The following is a 26,030-nucleotide window of genomic DNA, read 5'->3' on the forward strand; positions in this document are numbered from 1 at the left end:
CATTACAAAAGTAACATTTGTATTTCATGAAGTTATGTATTAAGTTAGGGTTTAGTGATAGGATTTGGGGGATTTTCCATGTTTTGAAATCAAATTGAATGTTTCTCCATTGATTGTATTGTAACTGAAACTCTATACATCAATAATATAAACTTCTAATTGTTATTTTCCATACCTCCAAAATCTTATGGTGTAGTTTTATCATTAAAATTTAGATATCTATATGCATTTTATGGTTATATCTTCTTAATTGCTTATTTGATCAAACACTTACTAATCTACATCACTACCATGTGCTGGCCATATGCTCACAAATCTCCCATATAAAAGCATAAATGGAGATCCATATATTTATTTATCTCAAACAATGACAAATCACTGGAATTTTGGGATGAACGAATAGTGAGGATTTTCAGAAAGACTTTTTTTTCCCCTTAAAAAGAGTAAAAATATTTACATTCATTTGGAAATTCTATCTTTATTAAATTATTTTCACTGCTTTCAATAAATAGGCTCATCATTATCCAGAACAAAATGCAAAAATTCTAATTATAGAATCCTACCTCTAAAACAAACTAACTTCAACCCCTCTATTACAGATCTTATGCAGATCAAGGTAGCAGAAATCTATCAGCAAAAAACAAGCAAAAAGTCAAGACATAGGGTAGCAAATCGCAAATCATACTCAGATATCAGAATATATTATTCCGTCGTGTTGAAGCACAGCGTTCATCTTCTTAAAATAGCACCGACACTACTGTTGCGGCGAAATTAATATTTTGGAGCGCCAACCAAAAGCTTCGGAATTTAATCCTTCACTTTTTACTTTCTTCAAATAAAGGTCCAAAGAATATTTCTGATCATCTACAATATCGGTTGCAATTGCATCCTCGGCCAACTTGACAGCTGCTACATGAGAGACTTGAAATGTCTCACCAATGTGCTGCAGCTTCCGAGCAGTTTCTTCCATACCAAGCATCAAAAGAACAGACAACAGAGATTTCAGCTCGCGTCTGGCACCAGAGGTCAAACTCATGCCCTTGACGTGATCTACCAGAGCCAGCTCCTCGCCAGGACTACATCATAAAGATGATCCAAACAGAAAATCATCAGTAGGGGATCACATTAATACGTGAGAGTGTCTTATACTTTTATATCGTCTAACATATTATATAACAGAAGGTTAAACTTATAATTTCAGAAACATGAGTACCTGCCAGCACGGATTTTTCCTCTATTTTTCTTACGCTTACTCTCTCTTGGCCTGCTAGGACTACTGGAAGCCACCGAAGCAGCCGAACCCCTTTTTGTCCTGTCATCAGGAAGTTAACTCCATTAACTGCATTCAAATTATTTAGGATTGATGGTAATAGTAAAAAGAAACTGGAAATACATCAAGAAAGTGATAAACAAGAACAATTGGGACAAATGAAACACATCGATCAACACAGAGCATTGACAGATTAGCAGTGAAATTCAGATATTCAAAAATGAAAAATGTGGATCTTATACCCATCAAATTGTAACAGAAAACAAAGAAACTGATACACAATGTTATCTGCTGTTGCTTCTGTTATCCTTATGTTTCAAACGACAGGATTACCTTCTCAGCATATACACAAGATTCCAACCCCCTGACCTCAAGTTCAAAACAAAAATAATACTTCAACACAAGAAAACACGTACATAATCAAGTAAAATTGAAAATTTCAGCAAACGCTGTTGTAAACTTGTAATTAACATTGTGAAGGATGCATCAATTTGCATCAATAAATGACTAGTTCCATTTTTAAATCCAGGATTAAAGGCTGAGAAGCCAAGATTTGGCACACTATTTAACTAAAAAGAAAGTGAAAAGACAGAAAAACCAGAAGCACCAAATGGAAATTTAGGAAGAAGTAAAAGGAACGATAAAAAAAGAACAAGCTTACGTGTGTTTTCATTTGATTAAGGTAGTTGACAATTCAAGACTTCTATCTCATGCTCTAAATATTTTTGAACTTCCATTCTTCCCAATGCACTTTATAAAATACAAATGATAAATCAGTTTCATAAAACCTTGTGGGTAATAATAATACTCTGATGTTCTCAATGCACATAAAGACATTTGAACCAACAACCTATCCCAAAGGAATCTTCATGTGAAGACGGTAATCTCAAAATGAGGAATAGCAGAAGCAGCAAACAGCTGAAACGTGCCATAGCCCAAATCATGCTCCAGCATAACTTCACCCCCATAATCATCAGAGGTCCAGAATATTAGGCATGAGGCTGGAGGCAGCTCCGGCAAAGTAGTGTACATTTTCATAAATAAAAAAAAAAGAGAAACTACACGATAGGTTTTGGCTTTTGCCCGAGGTAGCAAAATAAACTTTCTACACATGGTAGCAACAAAGTTATGGTTTTGTTTAGCATCTACACCATAACGTATCCACTAAAACATGACATTTTTTGCTAAGAGACTATCAAAATTTTTAAAATTTATTTATATTTTTTTTGTATTTGATATACAAAACTACAAATCAATCATAAAAAAAGGAAAATAAAATTAAAGCGCCCATCTCACCACACTAAACTATAATCATAATCAATCATCAAAATTATATCAAGCCAAACCCCATCTCACCCATCCGCATCAATTATCATCATCATTCATCAAAATTATATCAAGCCAAACCCCACCTCACCCATCCTCAAAAATCATCATCATATCAAGCCAAACCACAGTGTAAAAACAAGGTTGCATCGCATCAGCCGTGTTGTAAAGATTTTCAAAACAAAAAAACCAATATTTTCCAGGTAGTAAAGCTGTAAAAAAACCACGTTTGGGGTTGTATCAAACGATATCTTATGATTCGGTCGATATTTAGGCATTATGATAAAAGCATCAATCCTATAACCGCAATACCGTTCCATTACCGCGATTGTGGCCGTTACAGCATAGTTACACTATGAGCAAACCCCATCTCAGTAGCATAGCCTTGTGAATATCCATTAAATTGCAAGACCCCATGCACCAAGAAAAAATAATTACGCCAAAAGATCACTCTAGAACCCTACACACTCTGCATCGCTCGTCTTGTTACAACAAAATGGGAATGTCATCAGCTTTCATTCTTTCCCATGTCTTCATCGTCCTTACTCATCTCAAAATCTCTACAATTTTTCGATTCCCTAGATGAAATTTGCTATAATTAATTCATCCAATCAAAAACCATAAAGCTTTTACCCAATAATTGGGGATAAAGACTACACAACTACAAGTAATTAGCTCTGTTTGTTTGGGCAAAAAAAAGATGAATTTGAAAACGATTCAATAAATATCAATCCTAATCTCTGTAACTCCATTTGTCAGATCATGTTCTATTCAATTTCTCGGCGCACTCTGGAGGGTTTGTTTATTTATTAGTTTGCTTATCTATTACCTACTTTAAATTCCGAATAATGTTGAAATTACATGATTAATTTTTTATTTTTGTTGTTTTGGGTTCGACCTTGTGAAGGGCATTATCACATAGACTCATAATTCATAAAATGTAAAGATGGTTCCAAGAAAATCTATCAAAGGCAGCTCAATGACAATTTCTACAATTTCCCTTATGATTCAGAAAATCAAAGTAATTCTTATATGTTGCATTTGTGCTTTGCTCATGAATTGAGTACTTTTTGTGGTTTAAATGTGAATTACCTAAATTTGATGTTTTAGGACAAAAATTGATCAAGTAGTGAGAAGCGGATGATGAAAGAAGAATAAGATGATAACAAAGACAAAGAAGAATGATCGAGATGAAGAAAAGAATTTTTATTCTTTTATTTGAATTGTTGAAGCAAAATAGAAAAAATAAAAAGAAAAATAAAAAAAATTAGATTTTACAGTTTTTTCAACTTACTTGCAATTTTTTGTTAATTGTGTATATAGCTAATACCTGGTTGCTACCATGTCGAAAAAAGTTTTCTTTTGCTATTACTAGCAAAAGCTAAAACCTCATTGCTACCATATCTTAGAAAAAAGGTTACAACGGTTATGTGATCTCATTCAAAAAAAAACCAACGACCCTCCTTTGCCCACTTCACTATATCATATTATATTAAACTATCTTATACCAAGAACACATGATACATAACAAAAAGGTTATCACTACTACCATATAAGAATTAAAAGGTTACCGCATATAGATTTGGCACTAAACGCATTTTCTTACATTCAATCAACTTATACAATATCTAGCCCTCTTTGAGCAAGTGATAGTATTGTAATCTGTAACCGCTAATTTAATCATAATCCTCCAACAGTAATGATAAAAATGTTAGTTCTTATATATTATGTGAAAACGTTTGCCAAAACCTTTACGATGCTAAGAACGATACAAACAACAGCGAACAAAACAACGTTTGACAATGTAAACTAATCAAAAAGAGACACAGGGATTTAAGGAGGTTCACCCAATGATGGCTACGTCCTCCGTGGTGTGTAGTTTCTGTTTATATTATATCAATAATGTATAAACAACACTTACAAATGAAGTATTACAATTGAGTAAGAGATAAAAAAACAAAAGGCTATGTGTTTGGCTTAGGAGTTGTGTTTGATGTTTTTGATGTGTGAGTATGAGAGCTCTATATATAGTACTAGGTACATGAATGTCAATAGCTCACTTGAATATAGTATTAATATAGAGTGATGAATAATATGAAATAACTCCAAGAACTTGAAAGGTCGAAAAACAGCATCCCATGCACATCAGAGGATCCGCTCGACCGAAACAGGGAGCTCGCTCGGTCGAGCGAGCATCAGCTGCATTCTGGATCATTTGGTCTGACCGCTCGACCGACCAATAAAGCTCGCTCGGTCGAGCGGGTAGGTCGAGCGACCATTCTACTTCTTCTGTCAGAATTCTGATCGAGCTACCAAAAACAAGTCCTTTCTTCTTCTTCATTAATCTTCATTAACACCAATAACATGAATACTCTCCACATAATTACACCCTTTTGGATTCCACAAACCAAGAGTCACACACATGAATACACACTTTAATTGTGCACTCAAGTCACACATACCATTCATAACATTATGTGATACCTCTGATGAAAGTAGCAAACAATTGGTAGGATACAGAGCACTAAAACTACATAGAATAATGACATCAAGCAAGCATCCACTTCTATTTTTATCCTCAAATTTTTGTAATATAATTCGCTAGTTAATTCATCTTTTAAACTCACGATTCGCTAGGAGATTAGCGAATTATGTAACTGCACCTCAAATCATCACTTTCACGCAAATCACCATCTTAGTTCAAAGAGCTTTTACTGAGGACATGAACTAATATGAGTTTAACCTCGACATTGTTCATATTGTGAAGACGCTCAAAAGAACTTATTCTTCTAGAACTAATAATTGACAATTGACCATGTGATCAAGTACTCTTTTGGAATCCACTATGACTCATCAATTACTTAACGAGAAAAAGAAACAATGAAACCATTTGTCTAAAAAAGCAATTTATTAAATAGGGCATCAATCAAGGCAATAATAACACCAAAATCATATTTCAAATTCACATTACATCTTAAATAGAAGTATACAAATGTATAACTCCCTCTATTCCTTTGATATTGCTAAAATAGAGCAAAATTGTCTTAAATTATAATGAGAATAAAACCAAAAATAAAACAACGGAAAATATGAGGATGAGAAGTAAAGTGAGATCATAATAAAAAAAAATGCAGCAAGATCAAAATGGCGACAAAAAACGGAAGGTGTAGTAAAATCAAAGAATCAGAGGAAGAATATGTTCAAAATTATTACATTGCATGTTTGACAAGAGTATGAGATCTAAGTGTAATAAAAAAAGAATGTGCTTTCATTGAGGTATCTCGAGTTTTGAAACTTTTCATCTCCCCTCCCCCCCAACAACCAAAACAAATTCAAAAATCAAAACTATCCCTGACCCCCCCCCCCCCCTCCAATGGCGGATTTTACAATGAGGTCATTGCAGTCACTTGACATCACTTGAAATTAGATGAGATGGTAGTAGCCTTACTATTTCACACTTTTAACCAAGGTTCAATTCCCTTCACAAGCAACAATGAATTTTTTTTTTCTTCAAAATAAGAGAAATAAAATGCAGTTAAAAGGGATTTAGACTGCGATGTGTACACGATCCTTATGGTACGTCAACTGTGCTAACAACTACAATTGCTTGATTTACTTAATAGTTCATGTAATTGTAATGTTAACAATGTCCTGTGATGCTGTTTTATCTTGAACTTGTTTAATTTTTAGTTGAATTTCTTTTGGATTGGAATAGGAAGGTCCAAGAAATATTTGGTCTATAATGTCGTAAATTTGTTTTAAAATTCATTTAATCTATAAAATTATTTTATATATTTTTTAAATTTATTATTATTTAATTTCAGAATTTTAAATATGTAGACTCGGTGTATATAATTACATTAATTAATTATAACGTTGTGAAATGTAATTTTTTTTATTTAATACTTTGACATCACTTTTTTTTTCGATCCGCCACTGCCCCCCTCCCCCACACACAAGAAGATATGCAAAAGTAAACAGCAGAAGCAGTGTCAATTGTCAAAGGCTCGAACCAACATTTTTTGGATTCGAAAGTAAAATTATCTAAAAATTAAACATAAGGTTCAGCAAGGTAATAAATCAACATACCCTGTAGTATAAGCACTCATGCCACTGAAATTACTGCTAGCTTCTGATATGGTGTCATCATCAATTTCATTCATGGAATGCTCCTCAGACCTCAATTTCTCTGCCACCAATAGCCTCCGTTGACGAACAGCCAAAAAGCGAGTGAGATACTTCCCTAGTTTCTCCAGTCCCTCCTCATATTCACTAACCAATACGCCAGCACATTCTGCAGATGCATGTTTCACTTCTGTAATTAGACTGTCATTCTTGTGCATAAACGCAATTCTTATAGCTTCCTCCCATTCCCTAGCAGTAATTAGTAAACTGATCGTAGAACTAACATCCCCACAGTAATCTAAAGCAATCTTGGCTGCTTCTGCTGGTTTACCAAGAGCTTGGAGTTCTTCACAAAGTTCATGCGCCAGCTTCAAAATATCATCTTTATCAAGCTTAAGTAGACCAGCAACAGTGAACACTCCACTCCAGTGACCACAAGCACGATAAGCCTTGAGAGCTTTTTCCAGACAGTAGCAGCACAAAAATGTTGTGGCAGCATCCTCAAAGCATTTTTCAGTCATGAGATGATCACCCCATGCCTCATAAACTTGATTTTTCTTTGTAATTTCAGTGAAGAGTTGAAGCCCAAGAGGAAACAGCTGAGGTTGATCTTTCAGAAGAGCCATGCAATCTGAATGATATGCCTCCCCACAAGAAACAATGTGCTTAAGAGCCTTCTCATACCTTTGCAACCGTAGGTCAATTTTATACTGCATAAAAGAAGTTGGCATACGCTCCAGTTCCTGGAGAAATGGAAGAAATTCCTTTGGGTCCCTCTGAGAGTTCAATGCCACAATAGCAGCAAGGTTCAAATCATACAGGCCTAGTGCAGCTTCAAATACAGCATCAGCATCAGAAAGCCACAGCAGGTGTTTGAGAGCCTCTTCAGCTGATGGATAAGATGTTCTTCTTTGGTCATTAGAACCTGATAGTTCCATTTCCCTTGTCACCTTTATTCTCTCCAAAGCTTCCTCAAGTGCAGGAGGATTACTTCGTGCAAAGGTGGTCAAGATACAAAGTTCCCTAGCAGGACTTTCAGGTACATGTTCCTCAAGCCCCCTTCTAATGGCCAATAGGACTGAAGAAACCTTTCTCGTAGTATCAATGTCTTCTGCATCAGCAGAAGGAAATGAGATGTAGTTTTCATACAGCTTCACACTTGTGTTCTCATTCTTTATGGCACAAACAAACTCCGTAATATAACTTAAATTATTTACCTGCCTCACAAATTCAGAAGCAGATGGAAGGAAGGCTTGCCAACCACAGTAATCAACAACAATATTAAAATCTATTCTATGTCGTCTTACCATAAGTAAGGCATCCTTAAACCGCTTTTGTACTAAAGCATTAGTAATCGAGGTGAGGACCAATTTTCTAGGATATATGCATTCCAAGTTGCCTCTAATTGTTTGAAGAATAACAGCAGCTTCATCTCCATGAAGGACACCGACAATTTTAGCACCCCTTTCCCATATATTTATATACTTTTTACCTTCATCATCCCTTCTTTTGTTTGTAATGTGCATAAAGTTTTCATATTTTACCATTGCATCCCCACTCAGAACATCAGCAATGTCTAATATGTAAAGCAAATCCTGCTTCGTAGCAATAATCAAGTGTGTAATGACTTGATCAAAGGTATTCGAGTAAACAGAAAAGGTGCTGCAATTGTTGCACAGTATACCCCCATCTACATGAAGCACACCATGCTCATTAAGTCCAAATAGCAAAGGCCTTGATGATGCACAACTGTTTATATGACCCACCGTCATCCAAGGGCAAGATGATGAAAGAGCCCCAGCAGTATATTTGTCAAAGTGAGGAGCATAAGCTGATTGAGGCATGCTTGCAAGAGACACATACTCAAAAACATCTCCACCATTAAACTGAACAAATGCAGACCCTCTTTTGGCAGGATTTGAAGAAATACTAATTACCAGCTTATCTACGGAAATTTGGTTGGTCACTTTCACATTCCAGCTTGAATAAGTGACTGAATCTGGAACATGATTTTCAGAACAAAGAACTTCAATTTCCATCAACTGGTAACCCAGACGTGCATTGTCAGTCATTGCACCTTGTGACAAACATCTTACATGATCAAACCCAAAATGAGAAGCACCAAGAAGTATACGAGTGTCTAGCCATTCAAGATGCAAAAGAGATCCAAATGTCACATCACAAACTGCACTTTCAATAGTAAATTCCTTGCCTTCTAGATCTTCCCACAGGGAAAGGGTCGGAAGCTCCACAACACACAGGCTTCCATCAGATAGAAAGGCAGCCAGGAGATTCTTTGAATTGTTAGAATATAAAGCCATCTCCCTAACAGCACTTGAAAATATTAGTCTGAATGAGAACATAGGTGGTGGAATCAAAGTCATGGAAAGAGGGGTCACAAGTATACTGGTGTCATCAATAACTAAAGCCACTGAATTTTCCATAATTGCAGTAACCCATATAAAATTGTAGACAGAAATTTGTCCACTGGAAGTCCAACAGATCAGCTGCAAAGGCTTTGTTGGGTCCCACATAAACTGCAGTCTATCCTGTCTTGAGTACCTAATTTCTTGTTTCAAATACCAGTGATTATTACTGAAGGACCAAATCTTCAAAGAGTAATATTTCTCACATCTGACAAGGACTCCAAGAAGATCAGAACTGCAATTCCACTTCAAACTTTCTACTAGAGCATCTGATGGTTCATTAATACTGAATGAGCTTCTCTCCAATCCATTTCTCTCAAAAAAGGCTACGGATGGACACATATTCTCATTTCTCCTATCATACACCGTAGCAATTTTTGCTCCACTTGGCATCCACTCTAGAGCTTCTAAACTAAGAGGTTTAGGATCTGAAGAGGAATGCATCAAACCAGAATCACGTTCCCAAACCTTAATTTGCATCATCTTTTGCATCTTACTCAATGTTGCAAAATACCTCCCATCACCACGCCAAGAGACGGGACTTCCATTGGAATTAAGAGAGTTTGTTGACTCACCTGCATATACAAAAATGTTAAGATTGCCAACAAAACTAACCAAGACTGACAGAAAACACTTCCGCATACACAAACTGCAAAATACTTAACTACATCAAGGTAATGATAATCTAACAAACATTCTGTTTCCCGAATACTATTAAGTGGCTTAAGCCTCCAATTGGTTAGGGGGTCGAATGTAGGCAACCTTAATTTTGTAAAAACAAAGAGGTTGAATTCAATTAACCCTTGATAGCACATATCATCAAAAACTTCACATGAATAAGTGTACATGATTTTGTGAGTCATATTACTATATTCCATTATTAAATGAAGCCCAAGAACGATAAAGCTTAAGCTCCGTCAAAAATTTTTGCTATTAACATCCTATCTATTCAGATTGGAGGTTTTCCCTCTTTAACTCATCTACTTTACGTAAAAAAAAGTTCCTTTTGTTGCAAGAATAATTGTGACACGAGCACTTAGAGCCAATGGATTTAAAGAATGAGAAAGTTTTGCAAACCATTGTCGAGGATCTCTTCATCTTCTTTAGTACCATGGGAAAAGGCAAGTCTCAAGAACCTAGCGCTAAAACTATTATAATTACTTTCCCTATATCCTTATTTCCAAGTTACCCATCATGATGGAAAGAGCCACCTTACTATAACAAGAAATTTCTGATTTGATGAAAATGTCTATGAAAATCATAAAGCTCAAAAGTTGTAAGTTTATCTTAGAAACAAAAATTCCAAATAAAAATAGATGAATAAATAAAAAAGAATATTTCTTTAAGGAGGCTTTATAAGGGATCATGGTAAAGTCCTTACTTACGTCAACATCTTCAGGGTGATTTTCAAATGCGGTTTCATACAACACGTCCCAATCATGAGTCATAACCAACAATTGGCCCAGACCAGTGGTCACTGCAAGAAGATCTCCATCTGGACTAGGAGAAATGCATTTCACGCCACCATCAACTTGACCAACTACTTCTGTGGTGTTACAATCCACCATGTGCAGCAATAAAAGTCCACTAGAAGTTCCAATGATCAATGACTCCTTCTCTAAGAGATAATCAAATGCAGTGATGATGTCGTCAGCTTCCAAATCAAGCGTTTGAGATTCTGCTGATAAGATAGTTCCACTCTGTGTTTTGGCATTCTGATAATAGGAAGCACACATCAGCAACATATCCAATACAAGTACAATACAACAAACTAGGCATGTAATACAACGAATACTACAAAAATCAACATTTCAAAGTCATTTCTTAGAATACAATTTAAATTTGCTTGCAGAAATTGTTTATTGAAGTATTCACCATTAGTGACTAATACATAGACCTTTTGCCAAAAGAAAAAGCTTTAGAATTCTATCCTCCTGAGTATGGGCAAGGTGCGCACCTCATATATTATTTAACATTACGTCTGCTTCAATCTATTTTGTTACTGTTAGACCTCAAACTTTCAGGGAAATTGTAAAATTATAGGCCTCAAAGCTTATTATGTATTTCCTACAGAAATTTTTTGCCTAGTATAATATATAATTGATAGCACCTGAAAAATATATATATATTAATGGTAGATTTAGTGGCAAATTAGCCTCTTTGTAAATGTTCTTGCCCCCTCAATTTGTTAACCAAGTTTTACACTAGTATCGACAGTAACTTATCTTCTGATCAGTTCAGTTCATTTGAGTTTAAATAAGATTGGGAAAACATGACTTTCCAGAATCACCTCCACTCAATTAGTTAATTTATGCGCATAAAACATTGGATCATAGACCATCATTACCTTAGAAAAAGGCGCAAAATTTACAAGAAAATAAACGTACTAATTGTGAATGAAAGGAGTTTATTCAAACAGCACTTACTTGGTGAGATGGGAATTGGGTGGAGTATATAAGATTCAAAGAAGAAGCAAAAAACAAGCGATTTCGTTCAATATCAATGGCGGAGAACAAGAGTTGTCCGGCATGGGATTGCAGGTCCAAGCTCACAGAAATCTCGGATGATAGCTTCAGGTTCTTCATCTTCCCTAGAAAGGCGTCTGCAAACCCTAGGAAATGGAACAAGGTTTTGGAAGGGTTCAAGAGTTCACCTTTAACTTAGCTGCATAACTTGCCTTAAATTTAGAATTATTTTTTTTATTTTTTGAAAGCATTAAAACGTTTTATACCTGGTGATGGCCACGGAGCGGGTTACCCGGAACTAAACCGGTCCCGAACCGCTTGAATATGGAACCGTTCGAGACAGATTCTGAACCGCGAAAATGTGAAACCACCAGAAAAAATCGCTTGAACCGGACCAAAGAACCGCGGGCCGGTTCACCCGGACCACCGATTCCAGGGAATCGGGAACCAAACCGAACCGGTTCACTCAGCCCAACGGTTCCTTATAACTAGGCAGTTCACTTGGGCCAGCGGTTCTTTGGAACCGGTCAAAAACTAGCCATTGGGGATTTTTTGTATAAATACTTCACACTTTCAATCATTTTCATTCACAATTCATCTCTTATCCTACTCTCTCTACTTAATTACTTAATTACGCAATTATTCTCTTAATTACGCAATTATTCTCTTGATTACATAATTAGTCTTTTAATTATTTTTTAATTACATAATTAGTCTTTTAATTATTTATTTATTCTTAATTTCATTATTATTTCAATATTATCATGTCTTCTTTTTTGAAAAAGCCTCTAAAAAAGTTACTAAAGTGGCAAAATCATTGGGAGGTTCTAGCTCCAAAAGAAAGGCCACTTCAACTCCGTCGGTATCAACAACACCTTCGGTTAGTAATTATAATTTTGAACCAAATTATCTAGAAGGGTACGACCAAGAATTACACGATTATGCAGAAGAAGTGGAAAGAGAAATACAAATTAAAGAAGAAGAAGAACAAGAAGATGAACCAACGAGCCCTATTTTTATAATTTTATTCTTCAATTTGATTAAATTTTAAATTATTATTTTATTGTGGTATTTGAGTATGTCTTTATATTTAAATTTAGATGATGAACTAGTAAGACAACATTTTGCAGCAATGCCACCTGCTAGTGGTAGAGTTGTTTCACATGTGTGGTCGTATTTAAAAAAGAACCAACCGACAATCCAGTATGCACTTGTCAAATTTGTGAAAGTCAAGGGATAAAGCCCTTAGTTTCATACAATTTCAGTAGAGGTAAATACTAAGTTTTTATACATACATTGATACATGATATTTATATTTTGTAAATCAAGAATGTATTAAAAATTCATTTATATTATAATTCAACCCGCATACTCTGCCATAACATATTATTAAATTCCAAAATACTTGGGTACAAAATCCCAAATAATCACCGTTCTTCGTAACATATTGTCAAAACAAAACAGAAGAAACTTCTCGACAGAATATCCATACATCATTATTAGCGTGAAAATACTCATATAAAATCATAAGCATAAATACTACAATCAAAAGCAAGATCATATAGTAAAAGGCGATGCATCCATACGTCCCGATCTTCCTCATATAAGTCAGGGTCAAAATCAGCATCCCCGGAGTCGTCATTGGATGTGCTATCAGAATCAGTGGGTGTCTCTATGGGTAGGGAGTCACTCATATCTAGTTGTTCCTCAGAATCTAAAAGCTCAACAATTTCTGGTTCGGGTAATATTTCTTCCCACATTGTAATATCACTATCACTCTCGCTCATATTATCTTCCCTATCAGCTGCTTCTACCTCCATATAAGCATTATATCCCCCTTCCGCACTATCCTCATAAAACTCTTCAGCCTCCTCCTCGGAATTTCCCCAAGTATTTTCCTCCAGACCTTCTTCGGGGACTTCCTCGGGATCTTCTCCTAGATCCTCCTCAGGATCCTCCTTATCAAAATCTATCTGCAGAACTGAGTTAGGGTCGACCATTGGAACATCCTCCTCAACAATCTCAGCTCTTGCCCCACTAGCCTCAGCATTCTTACATCTCTCATTGTCTACAACATCCATTCCTCTATCCCATCTATCAAACTCTCGCTCCAATTGAGCAATTCTCTCAATCAACTCAGCAATTCCCTCAGCTATTATTCCCTCATAAACTTGTTGAGACTTTTTATAGATCATCTCCATCCTGCGCTTATAATCTAGCTCACTCTCTCCTTCTTTCTTGTCCCAAATTTTTAATGTTTCTATCTCTGCCCAGACCGGTACATTTACTAAGGCTCTCTATGGTTCTTCTAGGGTACTACTTTCCCCTTCAGCAGGTCTTTTTTCTTTATCCATGACAGATAAAAAAAATGTTCGTAATCCATGACTCACGAATGAAAGAAAAAGCAAAGGAACAATCAATTTCCAAGCTCAAATAATATCATAATTCATCAACAAAATATCTAACAAGCACACAATAAAATTATCCATAACATCATGCTTAAAGACACCAAGTAAAACACATCATATCCCCTTAATGTCTACCCCTTTACTCTCGTCATCATTTTTTTTTGCGTTAGTCTATCAATTTAGATAAATAACACTAAATAAAACTCCCGCTCTGATACCAATTGTAACATCTCGGAATAACTCGGATCGTACGAAAAGAGAAGATGACCTTTTAAAAACAAGTGTATATCGTCCGAGTCAAACCAGGATGTTAGAAGGCAGTTAAAAACGGATTTGAAATTAAGGGAAGCTTGCGGATCGAGTTTTATTAGTGTTATTATGAACTACTAGATATAAGAAATTCTTAGCAGTGGATAAGAACGAAAAATTAAATTAACTTATTACAACTTGAGAACAAAATCGCCTCATAAAACCAAATATTCTTTAAACTTTATTAGAAGTTCTTATCAAGACTTCTGTATCCTAACGGTTTATTTCTCCAAGGGACAATCCTCACTCCCCAGACCTGCAACTTAACTTACTGCTAGTCATTGCCCAGATAGGAAACAACATCATCGCAGGGTCGTTAAGACCAAAAGTACACTCAGCTAACGTCGCATAACAAATAATTAATTACAACAAGAGAAAGACTTAATTCAATAGCTGTCAATTCGCAGAAAAGTACGCTTCGATCATGCTAATAAAGAATAATTATTTTCATATAAAGGTTAGTCAGCCATACTGCTGTACTATCCAGCCATACTGCCGGTACACTCCAATCTCCATAAGTGAGACAATACATTAGGGGGAGCTAACCCCTAAGCAAGTCTCTACCATAGACACTCGCCTTACTTCGGTGCCTATGGTTAAGTATGCATACCCCCGCGGTGGCTCATAATGCCCCCATATACCGCGAGTAATTCATTTCCACCAATTGACGTCATACTACGTCCACTTTAAGGTTAGTGAGGTCATACTACCTCTGCTTATCAAAACAATGTATAAAAATTATTTATTCGAAAGATAACATTATCCGTACTATATATCCATGCCTTACTTTTGTATACCATTATTATATGATACATCGGACTAATGCGAACCACGCTGCGTGTACATACCTTAAGCAAGATAACCAATTCACAAGCGTCTTAATCAATTCCCGGTCACGAATCGACTTCCTACAAGGTTCAATCGTATTCGGGAAATAAGCACACATACACATTTTCCTCAAATCATCCATAACACACATATACAATTACACCCACACCTAGAATACCACACACATCATGAACATCCATCACATACTATAACATGGTAAACACACAAAACAGGACAGCATACATAATCTGTCCAGAAACACAACTTAAAACTGTCAAACTGAAAATCTGACTTCACCGTTGCGTCCGGAAGGCGTCAAAACCCCCGGGTACCAATTTCCATAATTTATAACATAGTATAAGTATTTTTAACCTAATTTCAAAGCCAAAAATGTTCCAAAAACACCTTTTTTCACCATTTTCCAAACCTACGGGATTTTGTCATTTCATTTTTTTTTATCACAAAAATATAAATTTCAATGCTTTATTTCCTATTAAATCTAAACGACTATTTACATAATTTTCATGACCATCTATGAAATTAATTTGTATTCCTCAAAAATAATTCTTTTTACACAATGTACACACACACACACATCACATATATATTTATATATATTTCTCTAACAACATTATAAATTCCTCCTATTAATCAATAAAATAAATTTCTAACACCACATACATTTTTCTATTAGCATCCATTTTTTTTATATATATATACTTTACAATCATCCATCAAATAAATCCTTCACACACATATAAACATATCTAAAACCCTAAATAGAAATATTCTTCATCAATTTAGATAGAAAAATACATCCCAAAATCATACATGAAATTTTAAATTCATAAAGTAAACATGAATTATAAGATAAAACATATAATAATCATAGAATTTTAAATTAAAACTTAAGATTCAACATAGATTAAGAATTACACTTACAATTGTAAAGAAAAACACCAAATGATGAAGTGTGATGGAGTTAGGAATGTGAATTAGGAGGAATTTTGAAAGGATGTCAATATGAAAATAATTTAGGAACTAAGAAGGGTTAATTATATGGGATTAATGCCTTGATCCTTCATTACCCTAAGGGAGTTACAAGCTCCACCAAGAGTCCCTCCTATTTTCTTTTTTTTTTTTTGAAAAGAAAAGATGGGTTAAGGAAAAGTTTGGGCCCAAATAATTCTAATTGCCAAAAAGGATTGCAAATCTCATGACCAAGCCCAATAATAAATAAAATATATATATAGAAATAATATTACTAGTGAATTATTAAATATATCGGGAAGAAAATATCGGGAAAATATCGGGGTGTTACAGACTACCCCCCTTAAAAAGGTTTTGACCCCAAAACCACACTTATCATAACACATAACCACAAAACAAGTAAAACGAACTTAATCACTATACACATATACACAAATCAACCCAAAACATAAATCGCGCGAAAATCCTATCGCCTTCTACCCCCTTAACGAAGTTACGTCCCCGTAACTTACTAACCCGAGAGAAAAGGTGAGGATACTGCTCTCGCATGGAGTCTTCCGTCTCCCAGGTTGCCTCTTGTGAGCGGTGATTGGACCGTAATACTTTAACCATGGTGATATCCCTCCGACGAGTACTACGGACCTTCGTATCCAATATCCGGACAGGCTGTTCCTCATAGGTTAGGCTCTCATCAAGTTCTAACGGCTCTGGATCTAATACATGAGAAGAAGATGCAACGTAACGTTTCTACTGAGAAATGTGAAAAACGTCGTGCACTTTACCCAGAGCATTAGGCAATGTTAACCGATAGGCTAACTTCCCTACTTTCTCCACAATGTCATAAGGACCTATGAAACGTTGGCTTAACTTTCCACGAGCACCAAAGCAAACTACTCCTTTCATTGGAGACACACGAAGTAGAACCTTGTCACCCACTTCAAATTCACCAGGCCGACGTCGGAGATCGGCGTACGATTCTTTGTCTATCTTGGGTTGCTTTCATTTTCTCGCGAATTAACTTTACTTATTCAGTCATTTGAACAAGCATATCAGGTCCTAAGGTGACAGATTCAGTAAAATCATCCCAACATACAGGACTACGGCACTTACAACCATAAAGTGCTTCAAACGGAGCCATTTGAATCGCAGCTTGGTGACTGTTATTATAAGAGAACTCTACCAGATCCAAATGTTCATCCCATGAACCTTGCCATTCCATGGCTATCGCTCTCAACATGTCCTCCAGTATTTGATTGACGCGTTCCGTCTGACCATCGGTCATTGGGTGGAAGGACGTACTCTGAAGAAGAGTGGTTCCCAAAGCCTGCTGTAATGATTTCCAAAAATGTGACAAGTATCGAGTATCACGATCGGAGACAATAGTACGAGGTATTCCATGATAGCGAATCACGTACTTAATATAAGCACAAGCAAGTTGTTCCATATCCCACTTACAATTCATTGGAATAAACCTAGCCGACTTAGTAAGCATATCCACAATAACCCAAAGAGTATCATTACCAGCCTTATTTCGTGGCAAACCTAACACGAAATCCATAGATATGTCATCCCACTTCCATACCGGGACTTCTAGAGGTTGCAGTAACCCAGCTGGTCTTCGATGTTCACTCTTAACCTTTTGACACGTAAAACACTTGGAAACAAAATCTGCAATATTCTTTTTCATACCTGACCACCAAAACATGCATTTTAAATCTTGATACATCTTATCTCCACCAGGATGAACCGAGTATCTAGAATAATGGGCTTCGTTCAATAATTTTTCCTTCAAAGAGTCACACCCATCCGGTACACACCACCGTCCTTTAAAACGAAGACTACCGTCCTCATGAATTGTAAAACCTTCAGCTCTCCCTTCACTCATCTGCTCCCGAAGTTTAATGAACTTGGGGTCTTCTAGTTGCTTAGACATAATCTCTTCGAAAAATGTAAGTTGAATGGACAATGCACTCAACTTGGCTTCCAACTCCCCTTCTTGGATTATCTCTAAGCTCATTCTCTCAAACTCCTTACACAATTCCTCAGAGGTTATTAATGCTGAGACTGAGTGCCTCGATTTTCTGCTCAAAGCATCAGCAACCACATTCGCACGGCCATCATGATAAGCAATCTCCAAGTCATAATCACGGATAAGTTCTAACCAACGTCGTTGGCGCAAATTCAACTCGGATTGGGTGAACAAAAATTGCAAACTTTTATGGTCCGTGAAGATCTTGCATTTGACACCATAGAGATAATAACGCCAGATTTTTAATGCAAAAACCACAACCACTAATTCCAAGTCATGTGTTAGATAATTCACCTCATGAGTCTTCAGCTGATGCGAAGCATACGCCACTACTTTCCTATCTTGCATTAAAACACAACCTAATCCATGTTTGGAAACATCACTGTAAATGGAATATTCCAAAGATGGATCAGGTAAGGTCAACACTGGAGCTGTAGTTAATTTCTCCTTCAACAGCTGAAATGCCTTCTCACACTCCTCGGTCCATTCAAACTTCTTCTCCTTCTTCATCAAGGATGTTAGCAGACGAGCGACACGAAAAAAAAATCCTTCACAAAATGACGATAGTACCTTGTCAAACCCAAGAAACTTCGAATATCCGTAACATTTCGGGGTGTAGACCAGTCCCGAACAGCTGCTACTTTTGCTGGATCAACGGAAATTCCTTCCTTAGAAACAATGTGACCTAGAAAAGCCACTTGCTCTAACCAAAATTCACACTTCGAAAACTTAGCATACAACTGATTCTTTCGCAGAATCTGCAAGACTATCCTTAAATGTTCTCGATGTTCTTCTGAGCTCTTAAAATACACCAAGATATCATCAATGAACACCACCACACATTTATCGAGATACGCGTTGAAAACTCGATTCATCAATCCCATAAACGCCGCCGGTGCGTTGGTCAACCCAAAAGGCATCACGGTGAATTCGAAGTGTCCATATCTGGTTCTAAAAGCTGATTTACTAATATCCTCCTCCTTAATACGTAACTGATGATACCCTGACCGCAGATCAATCTTGGAAAAGACTCCTGCTCCTTGTAACTGATCAAAAAGATCATCGATCCGTGGTAATGGGTACTTATTCTTAACAGTGACCTTATTAAGTTCTCTGTAATCAATGCAGAGACGCATCGTTCCGTCCTTTTTCCTTACAAACAACACCGGGGCTCCTTAGGGCGACACACTGGGTCTTATATAACCCTTCTCCAACAACTCCTCCAATTGGACTTTCAATTCTTCCATCTCCGTTTGGGCCATTCGGTAAAGAGCTTTTGAAATTGGCCCTGTCCCAGGGATTAAGTCAATCGAAAAGTCCACGTCCCTTCTTGGCGGCATACCAGGAAGTTCTTCTGGAAAAACATCCTTAAAATCACAGACCACCGGAATGTTCTCAAGTCGCACCTCCCGCTCCTTCACCTTACTTATACTACACAGAAACCACGGTTGCCCTTGCTTGATTAACTTCTTGACCTTCAATGACGATATGATTTTTACCTTAGGTCCTTGGGAAGCTTTCTATATTTAACTTTCTCTCCTCGGGGTCCGCTTAGTGTTACAGATTGCCCCTCACAATATATTAATGCGTTATATCTACCCAACCAATCCATCCCAAGGATTACATCTAGACCTTCCATTTCCAAAGAAACAAATCACTCGAGATTTTGTCTTTCCTATATTGACCGACACCCCACGAAATAATATACTACAATGAAAGGTCTCTCCGGAAGGAATAGCGACTGAGAAAGATGTTTTCTCGGGATTTTCCAATCCTTAGTCTTTAATTCTAGACTTAGAAATAAACGAGTACGATGCACCAGAATCAAAAAGAACTTTATCAGACTTTGAATTGATGCAAAAAGTACCTGTGACCACATCGGACACTTGTGTTGCTTCCCTAGCGTTAACTGCTGATAGTCTGCCATTATTTTGAAAGACTGGGGTGCGCTTTCTTGACTACCTCTTGTCCAGGAAGGTTCTCATTCCTAGCATTCCCTTGAGGTTGCTGAATTCCGAAATGATTTCTTTAAAACCTAAGGTTTGAGACACCCCCAGGGTTTCTACCAAAACAAACACCGTTTTGATTTCCATTTCCCGTGTCATTGCCACTCCGACCATTACCGAAGCGTTGTTGTGGAATACCTCTGTGATTCCCCCCTTGAGGTTCTTGTTGTCCCAATCGAGCATAACACTCATACATTCTATGACACGATTTACCACAGTATGAACAGTCCACTAATGCTCCCCGACAATCTCTCCCTGGATGATTTTTCTGGCATCTCTTACAGTTATAAATTCTTTCCTTTCCATTGCGGTCATTAAGTGGTTTCTGTACCCTGGCCGCAGATATCGAACCTCTCCCACCTTTACTTGACTGTCCTGGCTAGTACACTTTTTCTTGATAACCCCATAGGTTTTGTGTTTCTTAAAGTGGTTTTGTGCATGATTACTCCTGCTCTCTGCATTCTAGAACATAGGTTCCCTCCTTTTGTCCCCACTATGGGCCAACTTCTCCTGCTCCTTCCTAATAACATTTCCTATCTGGGCTGCCTTCTTATATAACTGGTCTTAAGTATCGTACCTATCGATCTCAATGTGTTTTTGAATCTCGTACGATAAACCCAATTCGAAGCGTTGCATTTTCTTTGTTTCAGTCGGGACGTCCTCAGGGAAAAACTTCAGAAATTCCGTAAATTTCTGATAATACGCATGCATTGTTAAATTTCCCATTTCAAACCTAGAAAACTCGTTTGACTTATCTGTCCTCACGTGAGGGGGGTAGAATTGATCCTTAATGCTCCCTTAAAACGTTCCCAGCTTAATTCACCATCATTCTCCTTTATCACCCTCGCCTTACTATGTGTCCACCGGTAGTCATCATCTTCGACCAGATAAAATGCAGCCTGGTCGACCATAAATTCCGCGGGACGTCGAACTACACTAAAGAGTTTGTCAAACTCTCGAAGCCAGTTTTCCAGCGCAGAAGGTTGTCCTTTCCCATCATAAGTAAAGGGCTTACTCTGGGCTATTCTCTTACTAATCGATGAAGCCCTCTCTTCCAAGGATTTCTGTCTGGGGTTTCTTGTACCAACTAGGGCTTTCACTAGGTTCCGAAGTACACGGTCAGAGTGACCTCTATTTCCGTTCTTTCTCAAGAATGGAGGCATGATGGAAGGTATACGGCATTTTAATAAACAAGGTATATATATAAATATTCTATTTCCATCATCGAGGTTAAACAAAACTTAGGCTAATATAACTTCTTAGAGATAAGGAAGTCTATCCTAATAGTTGGTAGAATTAAAAAGTTGAACCTGTTAATCGGCTCCTAAGCTTCCGCCAAATAAAAAAAATATTTTAATTAATTATACTAATGCTCAATATTCACAAAATTTTCAATATCATAATATATCAAACTTCACAAATTTAGCTAATGAGAAGAGGTTATAAATAATTAAACAGAAAATTAAGATGATATTATAATTCAACCCGCATACTCTGCCATAACATATTATTAAATTCCAAAATACTTGGGTACAAAATCCCAAATAATCACCGTTCTTCGTAACATATTGTCAAAACAAAACAGAAGAAACTTCTCGACAGAATATCCATACATCATTATTAGCGTGAAAATACTCATATAAAATCATAAGCATAAATACTACAATCAAAAGCAAGATCATATAGTAAAAGGCGATGCATCCATACGTCCCGATCTTCCTCATATAAGTCAGGGTCAAAATCAGCATCCCCGGAGTCGTCATTGGATGTGCTATCAGAATCAGTGGGTGTCTCTATGGGTAGGGAGTCACTCATATCTAGTTGTTCCTCAGAATCTAAAAGCTCAACAATTTCTGGTTCGGGTAATATTTCTTCCCACATTGTAATATCACTATCACTCTCGCTCATATTATCTTCCCTATCAGCTGCTTCTACCTCCATATAAGCATTATATCCCCCTTCCGCACTATCCTCATAAAACTCTTCAGCCTCCTCCTCGGAATTTCCCCAAGTATTTTCCTCCAGACCTTCTTCGGGGACTTCCTCGGGATCTTCTCCTAGATCCTCCTCAGGATCCTCCTTATCAAAATCTATTTGCAGAACTGAGTTAGGGTCGACCATTGGAACATCCTCCTCAACAATCTCAGCTCTTGCCCCACTAGCCTCAGCATTCTTACATCTCTCATTGTCTACAACATCCATTCCTCTATCCCATCTATCAAACTCTCGCTCCAATTGAGCAATTCTCTCAATCAACTCAGCAATTCCCTCAGCTATTATTCCCTCATAAACTTGTTGAGACTTTTTATAGATCATCTCCATCCTGCGCTTATAATCTAGCTCACTCTCTCCTTCTTTCTTGTCCCAAATTTTTAATGTTTCTATCTCTGCCCAGACCGGTACATTTACTAAGGCTCTCTATGGTTCTTCTAGGGTACTACTTTCCCCTTCAGCAGGTCTTTTTTCTTTATCCATGACAGATAAAAAAAATGTTCGTAATCCATGACTCACGAATGAAAGAAAAAGCAAAGGAACAATCAATTTCCAAGCTCAAATAATATCATAATTCATCAACAAAATATCTAACAAGCACACAATAAAATTATCCATAACATCATGCTTAAAGACACCAAGTAAAACACATCATATCCCCTTAATGTCTACCCCTTTACTCTCGTCATCATTTTTTTTTGCGTTAGTCTATCAATTTAGATAAATAACACTAAATAAAACTCCCGCTCTGATACCAATTGTAACATCTCGGAATAACTCGGATCGTACGAAAAGAGAAGATGACCTTTTAAAAACAAGTGTATATCGTCCGAGTCAAACCAGGATGTTAGAAGGCAGTTAAAAACGGATTTGAAATTAAGGGAAGCTTGCGGATCGAGTTTTATTAGTGTTATTATGAACTACTAGATATAAGAAATTCTTAGCAGTGGATAAGAACGAAAAATTAAATTAACTTATTACAACTTGAGAACAAAATCGCCTCATAAAACCAAATATTCTTTAAACTTTATTAGAAGTTCTTATCAAGACTTCTGTATCCTAACGGTTTATTTCTCCAAGGGACAATCCTCACTCCCCAGACCTGCAACTTAACTTACTGCTAGTCATTGCCCAGATAGGAAACAACATCATCGCAGGGTCGTTAAGACCAAAAGTACACTCAGCTAACGTCGCATAACAAATAATTAATTACAACAAGAGAAAGACTTAATTCAATAGCTGTCAATTCGCAGAAAAGTACGCTTCGATCATGCTAATAAAGAATAATTATTTTCATATAAAGGTTAGTCAGCCATACTGCTGTACTATCCAGCCATACTGCCGGTACACTCCAATCTCCATAAGTGAGACAATACATTAGGGGGAGCTAACCCCTAAGCAAGTCTCTACCATAGACACTCGCCTTACTTCGGTGCCTATGGTTAAGTATGCATACCCCCGCGGTGGCTCATAATGCCCCCATATACCGCGAGTAATTCATTTCCACCAATTGACGTCATACTACGTCCACTTTAAGGTTAGTGAGGTCATACTACCTCTGCTTATCAAAACAATGTATAAAAATTATTTATTCGAAAGATAACATTATCCGTACTATATATCCATGCCTTACTTTTGTATACCATTATTATATGATACATCGGACTAATGCGAACCACGCTGCGTGTACATACCTTAAGCAAGATAACCAATTCACAAGCGTCTTAATCAATTCCCGGTCACGAATCGACTTCCTACAAGGTTCAATCGTATTCGGGAAATAAGCACACATACACATTTTCCTCAAATCATCCATAACACACATATACAATTACACCCACACCTAGAATACCACACACATCATGAACATCCATCACATACTATAACATGGTAAACACACAAAACAGGACAGCATACATAATCTGTCCAGAAACACAACTTAAAACTGTCAAACTGAAAATCTGACTTCACCGTTGCGTCCGGAAGGCGTCAAAACCCCCGGGTACCAATTTCCATAATTTATAACATAGTATAAGTATTTTTAACCTAATTTCAAAGCCAAAAATGTTCCAAAAACACCTTTTTTCACCATTTTCCAAACCTACGGGATTTTGTCATTTCATTTTTTTTTATCACAAAAATATAAATTTCAATGCTTTATTTCCTATTAAATCTAAACGACTATTTACATAATTTTCATGACCATCTATGAAATTAATTTGTATTCCTCAAAAATAATTCTTTTTACACAATGTACACACACACACACATCACATATATATTTATATATATTTCTCTAACAACATTATAAATTCCTCCTATTAATCAATAAAATAAATTTCTAACACCACATACATTTTTCTATTAGCATCCATTTTTTTTATATATATATACTTTACAATCATCCATCAAATAAATCCTTCACACACATATAAACATATCTAAAACCCTAAATAGAAATATTCTTCATCAATTTAGATAGAAAAATACATCCCAAAATCATACATGAAATTTTAAATTCATAAAGTAAACATGAATTATAAGATAAAACATATAATAATCATAGAATTTTAAATTAAAACTTAAGATTCAACATAGATTAAGAATTACACTTACAATTGTAAAGAAAAACACCAAATGATGAAGTGTGATGGAGTTAGGAATGTGAATTAGGAGGAATTTTGAAAGGATGTCAATATGAAAATAATTTAGGAACTAAGAAGGGTTAATTATATGGGATTAATGCCTTGATCCTTCATTACCCTAAGGGAGTTACAAGCTCCACCAAGAGTCCCTCCTATTTTCTTTTTTTTTTTTTGAAAAGAAAAGATGGGTTAAGGAAAAGTTTGGGCCCAAATAATTCTAATTGCCAAAAAGGATTGCAAATCTCATGACCAAGCCCAATAATAAATAAAATATATATATAGAAATAATATTACTAGTGAATTATTAAATATATCGGGAAGAAAATATCGGAAAATTATCGGGGTGTTACAAAGACCGTGGCCATCACTATTTATACCTATGAGCTTTGGGGCACGTTCTCTTTATGTGATCTGATTGGAACTAATTTGATTTTGTTAAGGTTTAATTCGATCTGATCTTTAATCTGAATCTTATGGAGTTGGTCTAGTTTGGTCTTGATGAGATTTTATAATTAACTAGTACAGAAACACGTGCAATGCACGGATTTTTAAATATGTTATTTTTTTAATGAAATTTTAGACTAATAAGAATATTAAATGAAAGTAGGTAATAAGTATTTACATATGTATATTATATTAAAAAATAATTAAATATAAAGAAACCCAATATTGGTTGTTAATAAAGAGTTTATAAGTTTTGAAACACCTATTTATATACTGCATTTTCTGTACGATGACATATTTCACCATCCTTGTCGCATATAAGTATTCTTAGTCCTTACCTGCTAGTCACTCTAGAAATGACGACATTAAATTGTTCATGACTAAAAATAGGCTTAGGTAGGAACAGACCAACATTGGATAGTGTTTGTCCTTGATTTTTATTAATAGTCATTAATTTTCTATGTGTCCCAATCACTCTAATTTCTTAAATGTAATTTAAACTCATGGTTATTCTAGAATATATTATTAAACAACACTAAAGGTTCAAAGAAGAAAAATAGTATGAGCAAACATGAGAATGGCCATATGGGGCTATTTATACTGTAAATGAAAGTGTTTATACATTTTTATTTTTATTAGGAATAATCACATTACAAAAAATCAGACAATATTTTTAGTTGATTGATTTTCATTGCACTATATTTGGTAGCTAAGATAGTCTGATTGCCTACACACTGATTGAAGTTAGCTGATTTTATTTTGCATTA

General features: G+C 36.1%; 1 protein-coding gene across 2 annotated transcripts; it reads right to left on the reverse strand.

The window, feature by feature from the left end:
• Positions 1-380: 380 nt before the first annotated feature.
• On the reverse strand, positions 381-11,825 carry LOC130802724 (elongator complex protein 1). Of its 2 annotated transcripts, XM_057666766.1 has the most exons (5): positions 11,574-11,825; positions 10,529-10,862; positions 6,686-9,722; positions 1,214-1,312; positions 383-1,076 (listed from the first exon to the last, which is right to left on the reverse strand). In XM_057666766.1, exons 1-5 carry the CDS (start codon positions 11,730-11,732, stop codon positions 755-757), a joined length of 3,951 nt encoding a protein of 1,316 aa, XP_057522749.1. In that variant the 5' UTR covers positions 11,733-11,825; the 3' UTR covers positions 383-754. The 2 variants fall into 2 exon arrangements, with proteins under 2 accessions (XP_057522750.1, XP_057522749.1); XM_057666767.1 differs by lacking the exon at positions 11,574-11,825 and having other exon boundaries at positions 381-1,076; positions 10,533-10,672.
• Positions 11,826-26,030: the final 14,205 nt, after the last annotated feature.

The sequence above is a fragment of the Amaranthus tricolor genome, chromosome 16, assembly GCF_026212465.1.
Source record: "Amaranthus tricolor cultivar Red isolate AtriRed21 chromosome 16, ASM2621246v1, whole genome shotgun sequence".
Classification (NCBI taxonomy): Eukaryota; Viridiplantae; Streptophyta; class Magnoliopsida; order Caryophyllales; family Amaranthaceae; genus Amaranthus; species Amaranthus tricolor.

Coding starts and splice junctions, on each gene's coding strand:
- LOC130802724 (XM_057666766.1), bottom strand. CDS start 11,732: ATGAAGAACCTGAAGCTATCATCCGAGATTTCTGTGAGCTTGGACCTG. Junction 9,723..10,528: donor CCCTGAAGATGTTGACGTAA/GTAAGGACTTTA, acceptor TTGTATATGCAG/GTGAGTCAACAAACTCTCTT. Junction 1,077..1,213: donor GGAAAAATCCGTGCTGGCAG/GTACTCATGTTT, acceptor TTTATGATGTAG/TCCTGGCGAGGAGCTGGCTC.